Source organism: Macrobrachium nipponense, chromosome 23, assembly GCF_015104395.2.
Source record: "Macrobrachium nipponense isolate FS-2020 chromosome 23, ASM1510439v2, whole genome shotgun sequence".
NCBI lineage: Eukaryota > Metazoa > Arthropoda > Malacostraca > Decapoda > Palaemonidae > Macrobrachium > Macrobrachium nipponense.
Genome location: NC_061090.1, coordinates 49,340,238 through 49,361,637, shown reverse-complemented (window position 1 = coordinate 49,361,637; position 21,400 = coordinate 49,340,238). Strand labels below are relative to the sequence as shown.

Genomic DNA, 21,400 nt, shown 5'->3' with positions numbered 1-21,400 from the left:
AGAATCGGCTTTGCGACTTTGTTCATTTTGATATTTTTAACGGTACAATATCATTTGTACTACTAAAACCATCTTCACATGACTAATTTTTTGTAAGATATGTGCTGTTGCAAAAGCTAGCTTATACATAAAAGGCTTTTATAATTTAAGTCATCTTAGATATACATATGTACCCAACTTCATTGTGGGGAAATTTACTACTGTTTCCTCGGATATTGAAATACTTTAGCATCATTCAAACACTTTAATAATATAATGCATAAATACTAGGCTATACATATATACATCGTATACAAATACTATATAGAGTTATATACACATACTTTTATATACAAAGTTAATCATATGAGTAATGATCAGACGACAGCTGTGCACTGAACTATGTACGTACTACATACCTGTATAAATAAAAAGAAATTTGTTAAAACCAAATACATTAGTATATGTGCTGTGCCACCTTAAACTGTCATGCTAAATCACTTTATGTATATGTATAGCAATATTTCAAAGTTTAATGGTAAATATTACATAGAGCAAATTGGTACTGTACTCACCAGTGATCAATGTTGACTGAAGATACTAATGATGGTGAATTAGCTGTGCAGTCGAATGAAATGAAGATAAGACTGCACAGCAAAGCAGAGGAGTTACGTCTCCTCTGGGGACGTCCCTTTCTCCTCTTCAGGAGGGATTTCAGGGGCTGGAGGGGCCTTCTTCGCCACTGAAAAGTAGCTTGTGATGGGCAGCTGCTGCACTTGCTTCTTCATGGTGCTCAGAAGGTGTGCATAGGGGCTCAGTGCCCCATCAATGCTATTGACGAACTTTAAGGCACGTTCTACGCAAGGATCCCGTTCCAAAATGGTCTCCTTCGCCTCCTCGAACAACCTAATATAATTGTTCAGGAAGTCCAAGGTAAGACCCCCATCCTCATCCCCCTCGTTCCCTGAACCTGTTGAGTCTTCGTTGTCGTCGATGTCAGAGTCAATAATTTCTTCCAGATCCTGGTCCGTTAAGAGTTCAGTGTGTGTGTCGATCAGGGATCCCACTTCGTCCTTGGTGATGTCGTCGAATCCTTCTCCACCAAGGATCTTCGCCAATTTGACGGCATTATCTATTGCCAAATGCTGAATTTCTTGTGGAGAAAATCCCTTGTAATCGTTCACACACTCCGGCCACAACTTCTTCCAGCAGGAATTCAGGGTCTCTTTCTTCATATCCCTCAATGACCTATCGATGACGTTCAGACAGGTAGCGATCTTGAATTTTCGCCAAAAACCTTTCAGCGTGAATTCACTGTCATCATCCATTGCCTTGACTAGGTGACCGAGGGAGTTCCGGGTGTATAGTGCCTTAAAGGCACGGATTACGCCCTGATCCATGGGCTGCAGAAGAGAGGTGGTGTTCGCAGGGAGGAACTCAAGCTGGACTCCCTCATAACAAAGATCAGCAGGGTGGCCGGCGTTGTCCATAAGCAACAAGACCTTGAACTCCATACACAAGTCGCTGAGGTATTGCTTAACTTGTGGAATGAAGCTTTGAAGGAACCATCATTCCGTAAGGACTTTGGTGATCCAGGCCTTGGAGTTATGCATCCAAAACACCGGCAGCGTATGCATATTTTTATTCTTGAGGGCCCTGGGTTTAGCGGACTTGTAAATTAAACCTGGCTTCAACATGAAGCCAGCCGCATTGCCACACATGATAAGGGTCACCCTATCTTTTGTGTTATGGAGGAGTTATGAAGTTCCATTTGACAACGTCTGTGAGAGAGAGAGAGAGAGAGAGAGAGGGTGTAATTGCTGCGTGGATAGTTAATGACTGAATTGGTTGTTGGTAGGTTCTGGGCTGTCTGCTGGTCCTGTTGATTGTTAGAGTTCTGTGTTTTGAGTGTTTTTGAGTCAGTCTTTAGTCAGAACTGATGATGTTCAGTAGTGTTGGTAGAGTTCTTTGAAGGCATTGAAAGTCGGTTAAGTTTTTGTGTGTACGTATTTGATTGTTGTTTGCTTGTTGTTAAGTTAATGTTTTTTTTTGCTTAGAGTTGTTGTGCCTGTGCTGTTGTGTTGTTTGTGCAGTGGTCTTTTGTTGTGTTTTGTTGTTATATGTGATTTTTGTGTTGTTGTTGGTATTTCTGTGACCTCAACCAATGGACAGCACAGGATAGCCCTGAGTAACTGGATTGATTGGTAAGTACATGTGTTTTGTTTTTTCATTTGTTTTTGTATAGTGTTGGTAGGTACATGTGTTTGGTTTTTTGTTTTGTTTTGTATAGGTGTAGGTCAATTGTCCTGCTGTATTTGTTGTGTAATGAAGAAAATGTGATTGAGGGGGGATTTTGGCAGCTGGACTGATTAGGTATATGTGGGGGGAATTCTGCAGCTTGTTTTTGAGCTTGTGATTCCGCCACAGTGTGCCTTGAAACCCGAGGCTCTGGCTTCGTCTTTCATGATATATGTACGTGACGGCATCCTCTTCCAGAAGAGGCCAGTCTCGTCCATATTGAAGACCTGAAAAACATAAAAAGATTAAAATGAATAAAGTATATAATGCTAATGATGTTTGAAATTTAAAAAAAAATAATAATAATAAATAAAGGAATTCAGTTAAACTATGTAATAAAAGTATAAAATCGTATACATAAAGTTAAAACCAACCTGTTGTGGACAGTAGCCTTTGTTGCTGATTAGCTTTTTGAAGGTTTCTGGATATTTTTGTGCAGCGTTCACGTCTGCCGATGCAGCTTCGCCATGCAAGGAGACATGCTTGAGCTGAAATCTATTTTGAATCGCTGAAACCAACCCTTGCTAGCTTGAAACCCCTGAAGAGCTGAAGAAGGTCCTGCTTTTGGCTCTTCTTCATCTGAGGCTTCGTCGAAGCCTAAGAAGTCTGCTTCTTGAGCTACGTCGCTGCCTTCGGTCTCGCTGCCATTTGAAAATTTTGCGTAGAGCTGCCGTGCCTTCTCACATATGAATACATGACCAAGGGGAACATTCTTCTTACGACAGTCGTGTATCCACAGTGCCAAGGCAGACTCCATGCGCACCACATCCTGGTCTCGCACAGTACTCATTCTCTCGACCTCCTCCTTCTGGATGGACCTGAAAATATAAAGAAAATTCATTAATTAATTATCGTTACAGCATATATACGTATACGTATGTGCATTATTTGTACATTATAAGCACTTTCGTTGATAAACGATTACATACCTGACTGTACTTTCATTGACTGCAAAATGGCGACCTACGGCTGCAAAGCTGTTGCCTGCTTTAAGCATATCAAGCAATTCCACCTTCTGCTGGAGGGTCATGACCTTCCTTACTCGCTTAGGCTCTTTGCCAGAAGCCTTACCAGAAGCAGGACGTTTAGGAGCCATGGTATGGGTCAATATAAAAATACATGTAACTGGAGAGAATTAAAAAGATGCTAACTGAACGATCTAACGAACGCGAACGAGGGGTCTGGACATGAGATTGCCACATATAAAGATTCTCTCGCTCAATTACGTACTTTGCGAACGCCCAGGCTCGCTTCTGCATGTGTTGATCTTGGGGAAAACATTTATTCAAAAGACAAAAATACACATCACAGTACGCATTTATTAGTTTGTTCCTGTGATTACATTAATACTACAGCATTGTACTTTTATTTGTACGTACAGTAATAATTTTTTATCATAAATGTGTATTCATTCACAAAATGCTATTAACCTAAAAATGCGAAAGATGACTGCCATACATCCAATCTTGTTTGTATGCATGTACTATCGCGCACAAAGTAATAAATAGTAGTTACACTGTCCCACAAACTTCCCATATATTTCATATACTCTAGTAAAACCATAATAAAACACTTTTTGTACTGTAAATATAATTTCAAAATCATCTTACAAAACACAAAAAAATGAAAAGTCGTATGGTTGCGTAGTAGTACGATGCGCGGACATGTTCAGTCCAGTGTTACCAATTTTGCATTTTTAATGATACCCTTCATTTTCTTGAGGTAATTAGCAAGAAAATTTTCAGTCTAGCATCTGGCAGGAAAACTTGCACTTTTTTTTAAGTACATCTAGCATACGTATTTTGACATCAAATCTTTGCACTGTTAAGTTGAATATTTCTTTTATTCTACTATATTTGATATATCATGTAAGAAAAAAGAACAAAATCTTGCAAAACCATTTTCAGGAATTAAACAGAATAGGTTTCAAAATTATTAGGAATTATGCAACATAATGTACAAGTACACTGTGTATGTTAGAAACATGTTTGAATCGAAAAGGAGAGCAATCGGTTGAAATTGGCTGGGTGGCATTGTTGTGTATTATGTGATTTTTTTTTAGCCTTTTATGGAGCAAAATCTAGCAAGAAATTGCCATTCCCATTTGGCAACACTGACCTACCACGTTTGTCCAAGTTTTGTTTGTTGTTGTTATTAAGTGTGGTGTTTGCCGCATTCTTTAAATTGTACCCATATAAATGAGTTAATTATGTGGCATCCAAAAGCCCTGATTCTTTTACTCTTATGGGAAAGACGCCTAAAGGTCAGATGAAGGTTTTTACGTTGAATATATTAACGTGTTGTGACGAAGGGAAGAGATGTTTCGCTGCATACTGCTGGTAGCATTATCGATATTATATTCTTTGACGATTGCACGGCAAAATCGTCGCCATCTTTTATCAACATAGATTGTTGGTGAGTACCCATATGATTTACATAATTTTGATAGTTCTCTTACCACTCATCCTCTCTTTCCTTGTAAAAAAAGAGGCCCACCATGCATATGTAGGCTTCTAGCTGTAATCCATAGGCTAGTAGGCTACATATGTACAGTACAGTGGTCCCCACGTATTCGCGGGGATGCGTACCAGACCCCCCCGCGAATAGTTAGAATCCGCGAATGTTTGGAACCCTCCTCTAAAAATGCTCATAAACTCCTATCCTAAACATGTAAACACCAAAGTATCCTTACAAAAACCATCCTACATCAAATATACATAAAATATCCTATTATGGTTCATATTAATCTTTGAAATATTATTAATACTGTTTTAAAGTAAATCTTACATTTTATGTTTATACATAAATACATACTATGTATGTACTGAATGACTTAGTTATGTATGTGAAAATAATTCAGTCCCCCCATAAGTATTCAGTCATGCACGTTTTCTTTCATACTGTTACTATTTGAGACATCCATTTTCTTTTTACAAGGGAACAATTGCATACAAGGGAACAATTGCATGTGAAATCACAAATACCAAATGTATTTTAAAGTAATCTTAAACATTTTACCATTAGAAATATATAAACAGCCAATAGCAGAGAGAGAGAGAGAGAGAGATTACATAAAACCATTAAATTTGTTGACCATTGTATGGCATTGTCACTTTCTCAGCTCCGAGCATCACTGGAGTTGAGGTAGGGAAATTGATACAGAAAAAGACAAAGGGAAGAATTTTCATTTGAAATTAGTTATCGTATTGTTACTACATTAAATTATTATTATTATATTATTATTCTATTATTATTATTATTGATTATTATATTATTATTATTATTATTATTATTATTATTATTATTTGAAAATAAAATAAACACGTGCATCTACCATAAAAAATTCTTTCATCTCGGTAAGAAAGAGGGGTTATCCTTACAAGTGAAATGGAAAGGTCATTTTGATCTCTTTAAAACACTACCATTATGAATTTTGTAATTATTATTACAAAATTCATAATTATTATTATTAAATAACTGAAGTTATCAATAAACATTTTACATACTAGTACCATAAAAATTCTTTCATCTCGGTAAAAGAGGAGAGAGAGAGAGAGAGAGAGAGAGAGAGAGAGAGAGAGAGAGAGTAGTTTATCTCTCTCTGTTCTCTCAAAAAATACTTATAACGCTTCCAGCGAAAGAGAGGGAGGGGGTTACCACTATGACACATTATCTTGTGTGGCAAAAGAGAGAGAGAGAGAGAGTTAACCTTAATTAAAAGTGACATGGATAGATTACTATTGTATTTCTTTAAAATACTATCACATAATATGAATTTTGTAATTACAGTTATTATTATTATTATTATTCATAGTATTATGATTATTATTATTATTATTAATTACTACTTATGATTATTATTATATTATTATTACATTATTATTATTATTATTAGTATATTATTATTGGAAAGTATAAAAAACAAATAGTAAAAGTAAAAGTACTATAAAAAATCTCAAGTCTCGGTAAATGAGAGAGAGAGAGAGATGAGAGAGAGAGAGAGAGAGAGAGAGAGAGAGAGAGACGAGAGAGAGAGAGAGAGAGAGAGGAGAGAGAGTGGGGGTGGAAATTTCATGAGCACTTGATGGCAGCAACAAATCAGCTCCTTCCCCCTCCGGTCACTTAACTTGATACGTATATCTGAGTTTTAGTACCTGGAGTTAGAGAAAGAATCTGACTGGGATTTCCTTCATTCTTCCATAATTTTTAAAATGTATAAGCTAAAATTTTACTAATTCACTATGGTATTTTCTTTAATGAATTGATATTATTGCTGTATAAATTAATATTAATATTTGAAAATAGTAAATCATTTATTTATCATACAAAAAAACATACATCTTTGTAGTAGAGAGAGAGAGAGAGAGAGAGGAGAGAGGACGAGAGAAGAGAGAGAGAGGAGAGAGAGAATTATTATTTTTATTATGTGATATCATTTAAAACTTTTAATTAAGCCCCTTACTAAATACAGTATTAATTCGTAAATTATATTTGAAATTAGTTAAATCATTTTTGTATCATAAAAATGTATTTAGTCATGAAAATAAACATAAAAATACACTAATTAGTGATTATTTTCATCGGAAAATTCCGCAAATGGGCGAGTCCGTCCGCGAATAATTTCTAGATAGGTTCCAAAGAAAAATCCGCGAATGTCTGAGTCCGCGAATCCGGAGAACGCGAATACGGGGGGATCACTGTAGTAGTACATATACTACATATATTTTTAAGGCTAATGTTGTAAAATAACTTTAAAACTGTCTTGAATTTAGTTTAAGGGGATAGTTGAAAACATATTTGGTGTTTGAACTAAATTAGACAGTTATAAACATTGGAATAGTGGTCGTGGTTGGGTTAACTATTAAAGTAGGCAGTTTTAAGCAATTTTTGAGGGGAGTATCAGGATAACACGCGTATTTACTTATCACGGGGGTTTCTGGGCCCTATCCCCCGCGGATAACGAGGCCCTACTGTACTACTTTATCGCGTTGTGTGAGAACTTTACTACATACGTATACTACATAACTTAATTACGTACAGTATATACGTAGTCATGGGTCCCAAGAAAGTTGAAGTTCACGGAAAGAAGAGGATGCTTTCTTTGGAGACAAAGAGGGAGATAATTAAAAAGTATGACGCTGGCATGCGATTGAGTGTGATCGCCAAGGAATATGGCCGAAATCTGTCGACAATAGGCACCATCCGATGGAAAGGCTGCTGCTTGTCTGGATAAAAGACAAAGAAATCACTAGCGATATGATAACGGATACGGCAATCTGCCACGAGGCCAGCACTATTTTCGGCGATTTGATTGCCCAGGCCGAAGATGACGGAGGAGAAAGGACATCGACGCCAACCCCAGACTTCAAGGCTTCTCATGGGTGATTTGAAAAATTCCGTAAACGGACTGGCATCCATTCGGTGGTGCGGCTTGGGGAGGCGGCTAGCTCGGACAGAAAAGCGGCCGAAGCCTTTATTAAGACGTTCAACGAGATGACGATCAACGAAGGCTACAGTTCTCAGCAAGTCTTCAACTATGATGAGACTGGCCTTTTTTGGAAAAAAATGCCTTGTTGGATGTACATCACGGAGGAAGAGAAGAAGCTACTCGGGTATAAGCCTATGAAAGAAAGGCTTACGCTCGCACTTTGTTCGAACGCCAGTGGGGATTGCAAGGTGAAGCCCCTACTTGTGTATCATTCGGAGACTCCTAGAGTCTTCAAGGCCCACAAAGTGCTAAAGGAGAAGCTTCCAGTGATGTGGAGGGCTAATGCAAAAGCCTGGGTAACAAGACTTTTGTTCACCGAGTGGGTAAATCTGTGTTTCGGCCCAACAGTGAAGAAATTCTTGGAAGAGAAGCGCTTCCCTCTGAAATGTCTGCTGTTGTTGGACAGTGCCCCTGCTCACCCTCCTGGCCTTGAGGAAGATATCCTAGCGGAGTATTCTTTTATCAAGGTTCTTTGTTTTCCACCTAACACCACCCCTCTCCTCCAGCCCATGGACCAGCAAGTGATATCGAACTTCAAGAAGCTGTATACGAAACATATTTTCAAGAGATGTTTCGACATCACCCGATACCACAAACCTCACCTTGCGTGAATTTTGGAAGGAGCATTTCGATGTTAAGATATGCATCTGACTCATCGATCAAGCTTAGCAGGAGGTTTCGAGGCGAACCTTGAATTCTTTGAGGAGGAAACTCTGGCCTGATGCCGTATCGGCCTGAGACTTCGAGGGATTCGACGTGGGTGAAGCTGGTGCTGCAGATTCAGGAACAGTTGACGATCCTGAAATTGTTTCGCAACCAGATCTTGACGAGATCATTGCACTCGGCAAGTGCAATGATCTCGTCCATGGGGCTGGTCGTCGACGAGGACGACATCAATGACCTTCTCGAGGAGCACCAAGAGGAGCTTACGATGGATGACCTGAAGGGGTTGGAGGCCATGCAACATAACGTCGTTCAAAAAGAGTTCTCTAGCAGCGGCGAGGAGGAGGACGACGACCGTATGACAATGGCAGAAATTAAGGATGCTCTAGCTGCTTTTCATAAGGTGCAATCATTTGTAGAAAAGAGACACCCCGAAAAGGCTTACACGGTCATATGCTTGGGCAGTTCGATGACGTTTGCCTGAGTCGTTTCAGGAACATTGTGAAAAGTAGGCAGAAGCAATCTTCCTTGGATAGTTATTTTTTAAAGAGGCCTTTAGTAAGAGTAAGCAAAAAGGAAGATCCAATTGATGCTACAAAAAAAACAAAGTTGAAAGTGGTGAAAAATTGAAAAAAAAAAAAATATATATATAATAATATATATATATATATCTCTATCTTATTATCTATATCTTAATATATATATAACCACCATACATACATACATACATACATACATACTATACATACATACTACATACATCATACATACTACATACATACATACATACATCCATCAAAGACCCTTGGTTCCTTTCAATTATAAGAGGCCAATCAGCTTAGACCTGTGACCCAAACAAGTTCAGTTTGGAAAGTTAGAGTCAGTAGGGAATTAGTGGTCGACGGGTCAGGGCGCGTTTCAAAGACAGTGGTCGGCGCGTGTCGCCTTAGAGTACCTTCCGACTATATAATAATCATATAATTAGTAGCGTATTATTAGCAACAGGGCCCTGTGTAACTATTAAGGGGGCCGGCCGGAACCTCTATATATGGAGGTATAGGGCGAAAAATGCAAAGTCATGAAAAAATTCATGGAGCTTCATATGGCAATTGAGAATACGTATACGAAATATTTCGTCAAAATTCCTCTTACTTTCGTAGTTACAGGGTAATTAGTTAACGTAACTCAATAAGCCTAAAACATTGATCCGTACAAGAAAATGCAATATTTCTTCTATTATCGTAAATTTTGATAATTATTGTCAAAGAAATTGGGAGAAATGGCATCTGTAGACATTCCCCGAGTCGAGAAGGAGACTTCAGGCTCAAGCTACCAAGTTTAGTGCGATCACAGACGTCAAGTAGTTTACACGTTCCATTTCACGTCTGACATTCGCCTGATTTCACGTATGTTTATGTATGTTTCGGCAAGAATTTCATCATGCCAATGAGGAAAAGACAAGGGAAACATCTCGCTAACATACAGACGAAGAAAATTCGCTCAAGTATTATTACAGAATATCATAATATATGCGTAGTTAGTGAAGAGAGAGAGGGGAGGGTTGCTTAGTAACGCCCCCGTATTGCTTGACAGCACACGTCACACTGTGCCTAAGGCTACGATCTTTGAGCAAAGAGATCTTCATTTATGATAAATAACAAAGTTTTGGTTTTTTAAAACCCAAAATGGAATATGAAATTCATAATAATCATGATTTATTAAATTGTCTTTGTAAAAAAAAGTGTACGCCTTCGAGTTTCACCTCTTGACATTCTCTTGCAATTACGTTTGTTTATCTTTGTTTCGGGCAAGAATTTCATCATGCCAAAGAGGAAAATACAAGGAAAACATCTCTCTAACATACAAAAGAAGAAAATTCGCTGTAGTAAGCCGAGTTAGTGAAGGGGAGAGAGAGAATGCGTAGGAAGGAGTTGCCCAACAAGTAGCCTGGCCCCAGGCTGCGATATATGAGCAAGGGGATCATCATTTATGATTAAATTATGATAAATAAAATAGTTTTGGTTTATTAATACACAAAAAACAAATATACATTCATAATAATCATTATTTATTAATACTGTCTTTATAGAAATACGAAGGAAAACTTTGAACGCCCGTATCTCAAAACTATACTTATTGACCTTCAAAATCTATCTTCTCACTTAGTTTTAAAGCTATAACATTGGAATTTGGTATATAACTCAGAAAGACATTATAGAACAATCAAATAGAGCCCTTTTTTCCAATTTTTGTTTCGTATTTTTTTTATAAATTTTTTTTCTCCTGATTTATAGGGTTTTTTTTTGACCATATTGAAAAATTCATATCTAGCAAAAAATGACTTTTAGAAAAAAAACTCTCCATTCGATTGGAGGTCTACATCAGGTCTATATATGGTAGTAATCCCAGGTCTTAATATTAAATATCAAGGGAGGAGATAGAATTTGAAAAATGGTTATTTTCGGGATAAATTGCCCTGGCGTCACAAAACCGAAGGTCAGAGGCGAAAATCATATGCGGTTTGGAGATGTCCCAAGTCACCTTATTAAGTGGTATGAATATCAAAGTCCTGTCCTTGAAAAAGGGCATTAGCCGGCCGGCCCCCTTAAGGAAAATACGTGTGTTAATTTTATATTACGCGTTTCATTGTACTGGTAGAACCCTTGTATGATCGAAAATCAGGTCATATAAATTGGTGTCAGTCGTGGGGTCGTGCCAGTGCATAATAATTAACAGCGTAATTGTGAAGGTGAAATAAACTATGCAAACTCGAAGAAAAGCGGCGCGTGACGGAGGGAGTGCCAGTACTAGCAGCACGAGTGCTAACAATAACAGTGCCGAGAAAAAGGACAGTGAGAATGATCCGGCAGTGGCAACAATTATCCAACACGCGTTAGAAGAGTTACACAAATTAACAAAAGAAACGCAAACAAAAAAGCCCGTCGACCCACCCGCAATTTCGGCCAACGTCGCGTAGTTCACGCAAGTGCGATCAGACGGAAAAGTAGAAAAACTGCCAGTGCTAGATGGATCCGTGCCTGAGTTTGATAACTTACGCACTGGTGAAGGCTTCCTTTCGATCGAGACCTTTATAAAGTGTGTTGAAAACGCCACAATTGGTTGGACAGATAGAGAAAAGATTGTGCAAGCGAAACAGAAGATCATCGGTGATGCAGCACGACAGATCAGGAGCTGGGACGTCCGTTATTCGGCAGACTGGGGTACTTTTAAACAGCACCTCACTCAGCAGTTTGCCCTACATCGAGATGAAAAGATGGGGCTAATGGAAGGTTATGACCCCAGGTTAGGGGTGGGAGAGTCAATTTCAGCCTTCTACTATCACGTCGGTGAGGACTATGAGTCCCTCACCCCTAACGAAGACCAGACTGTAGAGGGAAAAGAAAACTTCTGTCGACGCATGCTGAAACGAATTCTTCCCACCTCCGTAGTGGGATTTCTTGTTGACGACAAGAGGCCCTTACACACCTTGCTGCCAAAGGTACAACAACTACTCGACCACAGACGACGCCAGCAAACAAGGATGGGGGCAAAGGCCACCTCCCAACCGGTTGTTGCAACGGTTAACCAGTCTGACCCAGCGAATCCTCAGCCAGCCTCACCCACCATCCAGGGGGCCGGGTCACGCCGTACCCAGGGGCCTCGAAGAGGCAAGGGGAAAACAGCCGGGAATTACACGGTTGGCCGTTGCTGGGGGGTGTAGGAGAGAGGGCCACCTGATTGCCCAGTGCCCCTCTTTCATCGAGCCACGACGTTGTTTTCGATGCAAAGCAACAGACCACCTCGTGAGCGCTTGTTCAAAAAACGACGACGGCCAGCGGAACAACGTCCCTCCCTCACCAAGGAGAGGAAGGGGAAGGCGGCGTGGAGGAGGAGTCTGGAGGACCCCCGACTACACCCACGGCCGCCGGGTCCAACCAACGACCGTGTCCCCGGTAGGACAAGGGACGCCTTGTCGGGGAGGAGGGGAAGTCAGCCAACCCCTCGAGAAGTAGTGGATAGCCCTCCCCCACCTGTCGCTGCCCATGCCCGGACGTACAGGGTGCCAGAAGAGGAGGTAAGGCAAGGGCCTATCTCCCACCCTCAATCCACGAAGAAAGCCGTGGTGCTGATCGTGCAAATATGGGTAGGGGAGCGACAGGGAAGGGCGTTGATCGACACTGGTGCAAGTGTGTCTCTGTTAGAAGAACACCTGGTGACAGGATCGGTGCAGCCGATGAAAGGTTCTTTGGTTTTGAGTACTGCAGGTGGTCATCGGATGGTAACCCAGAGGGCTGTGAGGCAACAGGTAACCATCGATGGGCGAGTGGTGACACATACCTTTTATGTAGTGCCAGCATTACAAGTAGAAGGAATTTCAGTTATTTTAGGAATTGATTTTGTGGATAGGAACGAAATAATAGTGGCTGGCACAGCCGGGAAAGGGATCGAGGTATGTTTAAAGGGACAAAGAATTCCCACAGAGGGGGAGAGACCGAGGTGCCTATATATATAATAAAAGTAAAAAAAAATTAAAAAAAACAAAAAAATGTTAATTTTAAGTCTTAGTAAAGTTAAGTGTTACGGTTTTGTTAATGTGTTTCGTAAAGTTTAGTTTATCTTTCCTGACATTTTTAATGTGCTTTGTCAAGTTAAGTGTACGTATGTACTACGTAACAAATTTTCTGCCGTTTGTCCTCCTCCTCTGTTGCCACTTTCGGAGATAGCCTCACTCAAAAGGTAAGGTTCCACATTTTACTACATAAGTACGTATGTACGCACAGTACGTATTTCTTGTATACCATGTACACTAATACACTTTATTTACAGGTACATATTAGTAGTATGTATTAAGTTAGGTATTGAATGGTCCAAATTGTTGTAGCATTTCATTGTTTATTGGTCAATTTAGCTTTATTATAAAATTTACTGGGGTGTTTTTGGAGGGCTTGGAACGGATTCGGCAATTTACATGTAAAATGCGGTTCAAGATACGAAAAGCTCATGATACGAAGGCCGCTTCGGAACAGAATAATTTCGTTTGTCGAGGTACCACTGTATTTGTATCACATGATTATAAACATAATGGATATGCATCTTTTCCATGGATCTTTTGAAAAGTTATGTTTTACTTCACTGCATCCAATAATATTTTATGTATTTTCAGATTACTATTTGTTTATATTATAAAATACAAACATAGCAATCATCTGAGGGTGATTGCAAGTTAAGTTTTGTTTTGTTGTGTTGAACTCAAATCAGAACGACTTTCTTGCTTCTCGTTAGCGCGAATGAATCTCAAGATACAGTGGTACCTCGAGATACGAAGTTATTCTGTTCCGAGGCGGCCTTCATATCATGAGTTTTTCGTATCTTGAACCGCATTTTACATGTAAAATGCCTAATCCGTTCCAAGCCCTACAAAAACACCCCAGTAAATTATATTTCCAGGCCTACAACACATATTCTAGGGTTACGACGCCAATCCGACGGAAGAAATATGACTCCAAAAAGGCAAAATACTGTACATACTTGAGTAATATTCAACTGCATGTAATGTTCAACCCCATTTTTACTGCATATATTAGGACTTTAGCATATGTCCCTTAGCAATAAGCCTAGCCTATGTTAGCAGTTGCTACTGTAGCCTAGTCTATGATTCTGACATCTAAACCTAAGAAGCTAAAAGCTTAGAATATGTTGAGTGTCTAAGCTCTACCCCTTTCTCCATAAGCTGTAAACAACCTAATGCACTGATGAAATTTCTTGACTTTTCCGTTCCTTCCAAATTTTGATAAGAAATTGGGCTACTTGATGCTAAGCGACCAAATAGCTTGATTAATGTTTATTATTATTATTATTATTATTATTATTATTATTATTATTATTATTATTATTATTATTATTATCATTATCATTATCATTATCATTATCATTATCATTATCATTATCATTATCATTATCATTATCATTATCATTATCATTATCATTATCATTATATAAGATTAGTTTATCCAGACCTCTGTCCCAGTCTTGGGAATCTGAGACATGGATTCCTGTCCTGGGGACATAGCAGATGAGGACATTTTATCCTAGCTATGGATGCCATCCAGTCATCCCTCTGAATGGATAACATAACAAATTGGGCTCTCTCCACCCTGAACTTTGTCTTATCTATGAAGAAGTTCAGGGTGCTCACATCCAATACCAGCTTCCACTGATGAATTGGGTACCACAAACAGCCGGTTGTAAAATCCCTCCAATTTGATGTTCCAAACTTCCTCAATAGCTCTTTTCTCAAGGAGGGAAATTACCTCCTCCTTGAATGCTGAAAACCTCTTGGAGCCTACTGATTAGGCGGTCAATACAATGGGTTTGTTGACCAACGAAGGTTCATCTTTGAACAAGAGATATAGAGCAGTTATATATCTTTGTGAGGAAAGCGAGCCATCTACAACAAAACTTATGTCGTATACATCTAAGGTATGTGTATGTATAGATAATATACTTGAATAGATATGATTATATATATAAATATTTTTAGATATTTTTCTTAAGCTCCTTTTAAACCTGTTTATTAATTTTTAGTTTCCTATGTAATTTTATTATGCTGTCAATAACCTAGGTGTTGTGACACCAGTTTTAATAGACATGAATGAGTCAATCAGTCAATCAGTCAGTCAGGTTTTATGTATCATTTGTATTAATACAGTAAAGTAATCTATATTATCATCACAAATTCTTTTGGTTTTATGTATAATTTTATTAATAAAATATGTACTCTATAAAATACAGTACAGTGTATTGTGTTTGAGGATGAAAAAAATACAGTAATGTACATAAATACTTTATGTTTATCATATTGTACTTATGGAACAGCCATTTGGAATGTAACTAGTTTATAAGCAGAAGAGCATCTGAATAGTATTGCATAAGTAGAGTTGCCTTCATGCTCAGTACGTTAGTTTGATGGATGGTGAAAAGACTAGTTACATGAAATGTTGTGGCTCACCACTACTTGATTATGTAATGTAATATCTCATTCTTAAAACCATGTAGCGTATTCCAAAAGAAGGATAAGATTGCTTCTATTCAGGAAATTTCTGATGATTTTGGCTAACACTTTTGAATAGTTGAATAGTGGAAGTAAGTTGTGTACAGTACTTTGCATGGTCGTTATGTGGAATTAAGGATTATGCAAGTTTATGATATTCATGGTCAGTTAAAATGTTAATGTTTTTACAGATTAAAGTCTTATATTGATAAGCTCATGGGCCTTTTTTTCTTTTGATAAAATAGTCAAGTCAGACAGGTACACTGATAAATATTTCTTAGTCATTGATAGTTCCATTGTGTTTTGAAGCTTACATCTAGGGCTGGCCTAAATAGTTGAATGGAAGTACTGACAGTCCCCAGTTTACGGCAGGGGTTCTGTCCCCAGCTGTGCGCTGTAAACTGAAAATTGTGTAATCCAAAGCATCATAGTTATAATGGGAATAAATAGCTCACAGCACTGTTAACAGCCCCTTAAGTGCTTTAATTCTGGGTATCGGCGCTCTAAAGTGGGTAATGGCACTTTAAATCCAAATATGGGTCTGAAAAATTAGGTTAATGGCACCGTGAGGCAAGTGCTGTAAGTCTGGAACAATGTAACCTGAACCTCACATAACCCAGGGACTGCCTGTATAGGAATGTGCAATCACTATTCAAATCTGTTTTATTAGTAATTATCTTAAAGGACTGGTTATGACTTCAAGAAGAAAATGGATAAAAAATGCCAAAAATATAGTTTTTTCTGTTATTGATGGCATTTCAGAATGGTAATGATATTTCTTATAATTTAAAATCTATTTGTCATTAGTGCCCGGAAAGATTTGGTTATTTTCAAAGCTTATTTATGTATAAAAGTTTTACAGGACATAGTGTATGATAAATCTATTTTTTTTTTTTCAGGGTGAATGTGATAGAACACTTATTTACGTTACTTTGTACATCACAGAATGCCTGAAAAAGTTGGCAAAATGCAAAGACAAGAATATGGGTCTCAACGAAATGTATTCCCTTGCTTTGTCAAAATTCCCTATTCCAGGAGATGCTTCATTTCCTCTCAATGCTGTTTATGCCAGGGCCAAGAATGATGCTGAATTAGGTATGTTACCATTAGGATTGTATTCCCATATAATATATTTAAAACTGGATAAATATGATATTTATATATATGTAACTTCCAAAGTAATTTTTACAGTGGTCCCCCCGTATTCATGGGGGATGTGTACCAGACCCCCCTGTGAATAGTTAGAACCCATGAATAGTTGGAACCCCTATAAAAATGCTGAAAACAGCCTATTTTGTTAGTTAAAACTCAAGAAAAACCCACTAAAAAATTTTATACTTGGTTTTTTTAATAGTTTTATCACCAAAAGTGCATTTTATGATGAAATTGATAAAAAAAAACCCCGGGAATTTGTGGATATTTCTCATAGTAAAATCCCGCGAATATGCGAATTTTCCGCGAATAATGCGGGGAAACGTTTTCGAGAGAAATCCGCGAATGTGTGAGTCCGTGAATATGGGGGGTCCACAGTACTTAGTTTCACTTGCCAGCATCTTAATATTTGACAATAGTTGTAGCACTAGTTACGTTGTCGGTATAGGTATTATATTGCCTTGCCCACTTATGGGTTAAGAGAGGAACACCTATAGCAAGCATAGTGGACCCCCGTATTGACATTCTCCCGATTCATGGATTTCTCTCTAGACCACATATACCTATTATTTGCAGGAAATTTGCCTATTCACACTATTTTTCTATGCAAAATATCCACAAATTCCTGGTTTTTTTTTTTTTTATAAATTTCTTCATAAAATGCACTTTTTGTGATAAAACTGTTAATAAAACCAGGCATAAAATTTTTTAGTGGGTTTTTCTTGAGTTTTACCTACCAAAATAGGCCGTTTTCAGTGTTTTTATAGGGATTCCAACTTTTTGGGGATTCTAAACATTCGCGGGGGGGAGTCTGGTACACATCCCCCGCGGATATGGAGGGACCACTGTAGTCACTTGTTTCCCTCCGGCTCTCGACTACGGAACTGGTTGGGAGCACTCTACTTGGATTTGATTTTCGTTGTATTTTGCCTTTGAATGTATAATGTTTTTCTTGGATTTATTCTCTGTTTTAGACTTCAGTCTTGAGACAGTTACTGAGTTTGACTTGTTTAAGACCATTCTTATTTTTTCAATATACTTATAGCCTTGTGGGTAAAAGAAAACTTCACTGTACGTCCTGAATTCTTGATTCTGTGGTTTGCACCTATGAGCCCATGAGCCGGTGAATTCCTTATCAACTAAAAAAAAATCCCTTGCACATACATGAAAATATATTAATTCCGAGATACAGTGGGTCATCCCGTAGTCACAGATCGGCAGTCGGGAGATCAGTTAGCCATGGGTTTTTCCTTGGACTGCTTCTCAGTCTATATCATGGGTATGAATCGCAGCATCACTGATTTGTCTGTGTCCGTGTTGCATAATGATGTTTATCAGTAGGCTAAGACTCAGCCATGGTGAGATAACCATTGTCATGCATGAAAAGATTCACATTATAAAAACTGACAATAAAAGTAATAAAACTATATTCACCTTATATAATATTGGCATAGCTTCATAATAAATAGCCTATTCAAGGAATAATTCCATATCAATGAAATCAACCTTTAACTCTTGAGTGGTAGGCAAACAAAATGTAAACATTTTTATGATTCTACGTCTGGTTAGGCCTTAGTATTATTAGCAAACGTATATCCTAATTTATATAATTAAGTTAAGGGAAGTGGGAGGTCGCCAGCCGGCATATAGACACTGAATACCGGCAATAATGTATTTACTTCTATTTACAATTAAGAAGGCACAACGGATAGGATGTAAGGTACATGATTTTTTTCTGGTTAACCGTGGCTAACCGCTGGAGCTTGAAGCTGCAAGGTGCTTGTTATGGAGTGGAATGTGTACGATATCCGGTTCGTAACCAGATTACGTGGAAGTTCAGTAAATGTACTCTCGTCCCTGAAAGGGAAATTTACGACAATTAAAGACTAGTTAATATGCACAGATACGCTAATCCACTTAGCCATTTCTTACACTGCACTATTTGACTTATACAGATTATTTCTACTAATGGACGTAGCAATAAGTCTTATAGGAATTACAGTTTATGACTGCTAGTTACAAACGGTTAGCACTTAAACATTATGGAGAGAGAGACTGCGCTCTGGTGAGGGGAGACGGTCTTGGGCAAGGCCGCCACGAGGGCACGCCGGAGGTCAGGAGAGGGAGAGGAAACAAAGGATCGGTGGATAGGATTTCTTTCTGTACGGATAGGAGGGAAGGATGGGATGTTATCATGGAGAAGGAGGAAGGATAGGTTAGGGTACGAGGTTCTCATACAACAGACACCTACCTTTTAAGGGAGAGACAGTTGCCTCTCGGAAGGGGCGGACAGAGGCCAGCACGTCCACCTCCTAAGGCTATCAAACGGTGAAGAACGGCCACCCACGCCTCGGTTTCCTGCCGCGCGTCCTGCGAAGGTGGGGGTTCACCCCTGGAGCGTTTTCTACTGGTCAGGAACCTTTTGTCCCTTTTGTTTTAGGCCTAGACTTGCATTACGATTCCCCATTTGGGGGCTTCCAACTTGGCGCTGCCGTCTTGCGGTGGCATCTGAAAGTAAGAGACCTCGGGGAGGAGACTGGTCTAGGATAGGTGGGTAGGTGGTGAGACTCCGGCTAGGGGCAGTCCTGCTGCATTCGTTCAAATTCCCGGGGCAGGTTCTCTCGAATGGGAGGCTATAATGGCGGATAGACCACCACGATTGAAAGCCCCCCATTTTAGCAGAGATTTTGTCCTTAAACGGGTCAAGAACTCTGCAAGCAAGGTCTGGAGCCATTTGACTCAGTGCCCCCACACCTAGTGAGCCCCACCACAAAATGAACTAATTGCTAAGCTGCTTCTAGGGTCAAAATCTCTTAAATAAATTGCCGAGGTTAACTTTAAGTGCCAATTAAAGAAAGCAAGTGGGCTACAAGGCAGTAACTTGACAAAATGGCATGTATTACTAGTTTAACTCAACAGTGACCTAGCACAGCGACATGCATGAAACAATTTTCATTAAGTTCATATGGAACCTAAGCAAAGGAACAAATAATGGCATGACGCTAACTAAAGCAAAACAAAGCAAATGTCATAAAAAAAAATATTAAAATGAGGACAAAATAAAACAAATAAATAAATAAAGAAAAATGGGGCCAAGATGGCTCCTCAGTTTGTGAAGCTGGGGAAACCACCAAGGCTCAATACAACATTCATACAACCTACAGTCTAAGTTCTATATATACATGGCATTGTGCATCGGGCACTAATGCCGAGAGAGCACATCGGCCATCTTATTGTCCGTGCCCTTGATGTGCTAAACCTTCCAATTGTAGTCCTGGAGGTCCATACACCACCTCATGAGCCTCTTATTCTTGTTACGGAACTGAGTGAGGTAGATTAAAGGATTATGGTCCGTCAGGACTGTCAGTGGGAACTTATGGTCAGCATGGTAGGATTCAAAATGTTTAAGGGCTAAGACCATGCCAAGTAGCTCCTTCTCGATCGTACTATACCTCGTCTGAGCTGGGTTCAATTTCTTTGAGAAATAGGAGACAGGGTGTCGCACCTGGTTTTCCTCCTGGAGGAGGACCGCACCCACCCCTACATCGCTGGCGTCTACTGCTATTGAGAAAGGCTGAGAGTAATCAGGTGTGCGGAGCACCGGGCGACTCATGAGGACCCTCTTCAGATGGTCGTAGGCCTCCCGACACTCCTCTGTACAGCAGAACTGGTTATCGCCCTTGAATAGGTCAGTGATGGGAGCAGCTACTTGGGAGAAGTTTGGCACAAATCTCCTGAAGTACTGCACCATCCCCAGGAACCGTTGGGCTTCCTTCTTAGTTTTTGGATAGGGCATATTCTGTATAGCAAGAATGTTGGCATCCTTTGGCATTATTTTTCCCCCTCCTACCTGGTGGCCCAGGTATGTGATCTCAGACACTCCCAAAGTACACTTCTTCAGGTTGATGACCAAATTGGCTTTCTGGAGTGCGCCCAGCACCTTCTTTAGGGTCTGGAGGTGTTCGTCCCACGTTTTGGAGTAGATGACAATGTCGTCTAGGTAGACCACACAATTAGGAATCCCTGCTAGCACCTTGTTCATGAGTTTCTGGAAACAGCTAGGTGCATTCCGTAGACCAAAAGGCATCACCCGACACTGGTAAAGCCCGTCCCGTGTAATGAATGCAGTCAGGGGCTGTGACTCCTTGGCCAATGGTACCTGCCAGTAACCCTTCTCTAGGTCTATCTTACTTAGGAATGGAAATTCGCCTAGGCCCTCTAAACAATCCTCGATGCGAGGGAGCGGGTAGGATTCCGGTTTGGTCACTGCATTCAACTTGCGAAAGTCAATGCAGAGTCGGTCTCCTCCCCCCTCCTTTGGCACCAGGACTACAGGGGATGCCCAAGGGCTCTCACTCTCCTCAATGAGACCCAAGTCGAGTTGTAGTTTAACCTGTGCCGCCACCCGTTCCGCCCGCTGGGGGTTAAGCCGGTAATAATTTTGCCGAATGGGGCTTGTTCCCTCAAGCAATTCAATCTTGTGCTCCAAGAGCTGGGTGCTACCTAGCGTGTCCCGCACGACCTGTGGATGCTGAAGGAGTAATTCCCTGATGTCATTTCTCTTCGCTGTATCTAGTGCAGGAGTGATCAGTTCAAAATTGGCTAGGACCTCCGAATTACTCTGGGGTGAGGAAACCTGGGTGACTGTCCCCACCATTTCGCTCCTCTGGTGGTAGGGCTTAAGGAGATTGATATGGAGCCACTTAGCCCACCTAGTGCCGCAATCCACTAGATAGTTTAATGTGCCCTTCTTTTCCAGAATCTTGTAG

General features: G+C 39.7%; 1 protein-coding gene and 1 long non-coding RNA gene across 2 annotated transcripts in view; one reads left to right on the top strand and one right to left on the bottom strand.

The window, feature by feature from the left end:
• Nucleotides 1-647: 647 nt before the first annotated feature.
• On the bottom strand, nucleotides 648-3,373 carry LOC135197823 (tigger transposable element-derived protein 1-like). The gene is made up of 4 exons (XM_064224967.1): nucleotides 3,207-3,373; nucleotides 2,797-3,095; nucleotides 2,456-2,504; nucleotides 648-1,533 (listed from the first exon to the last, which is right to left on the bottom strand). The coding sequence occupies exons 1-4, from the start codon at nucleotides 3,371-3,373 to the stop codon at nucleotides 648-650; spliced, it is 1,401 nt and encodes a 466-aa protein (XP_064081037.1).
• Nucleotides 3,374-16,436: 13,063 nt separating this feature from the next.
• The window catches only part of LOC135200358 (uncharacterized), a 49,645-nt gene continuing 44,681 nt past the window's right edge, over nucleotides 16,437-21,400 (top strand). Inside the window, exon 1 of the long non-coding RNA XR_010311269.1 lies at nucleotides 16,437-16,574. This is a non-coding gene — a long non-coding RNA (uncharacterized LOC135200358). The remainder of the gene's footprint in view (nucleotides 16,575-21,400) is intronic.

Coding starts and splice junctions, on each gene's coding strand:
- LOC135197823 (XM_064224967.1), bottom strand. CDS start 3,373: ATGGCTCCTAAACGTCCTGCTTCTGGTAAGGCTTCTGGCAAAGAGCCT. Junction 2,505..2,796: donor GGGGTTTCAAGCTAGCAAGG/GTTGGTTTCAGC, acceptor TATGTTTTTCAG/GTCTTCAATATGGACGAGAC. Junction 1,534..2,455: donor CTGGAAGAGGATGCCGTCAC/GTACATATATCA, acceptor GTTCCTTCAAAG/CTTCATTCCACAAGTTAAGC.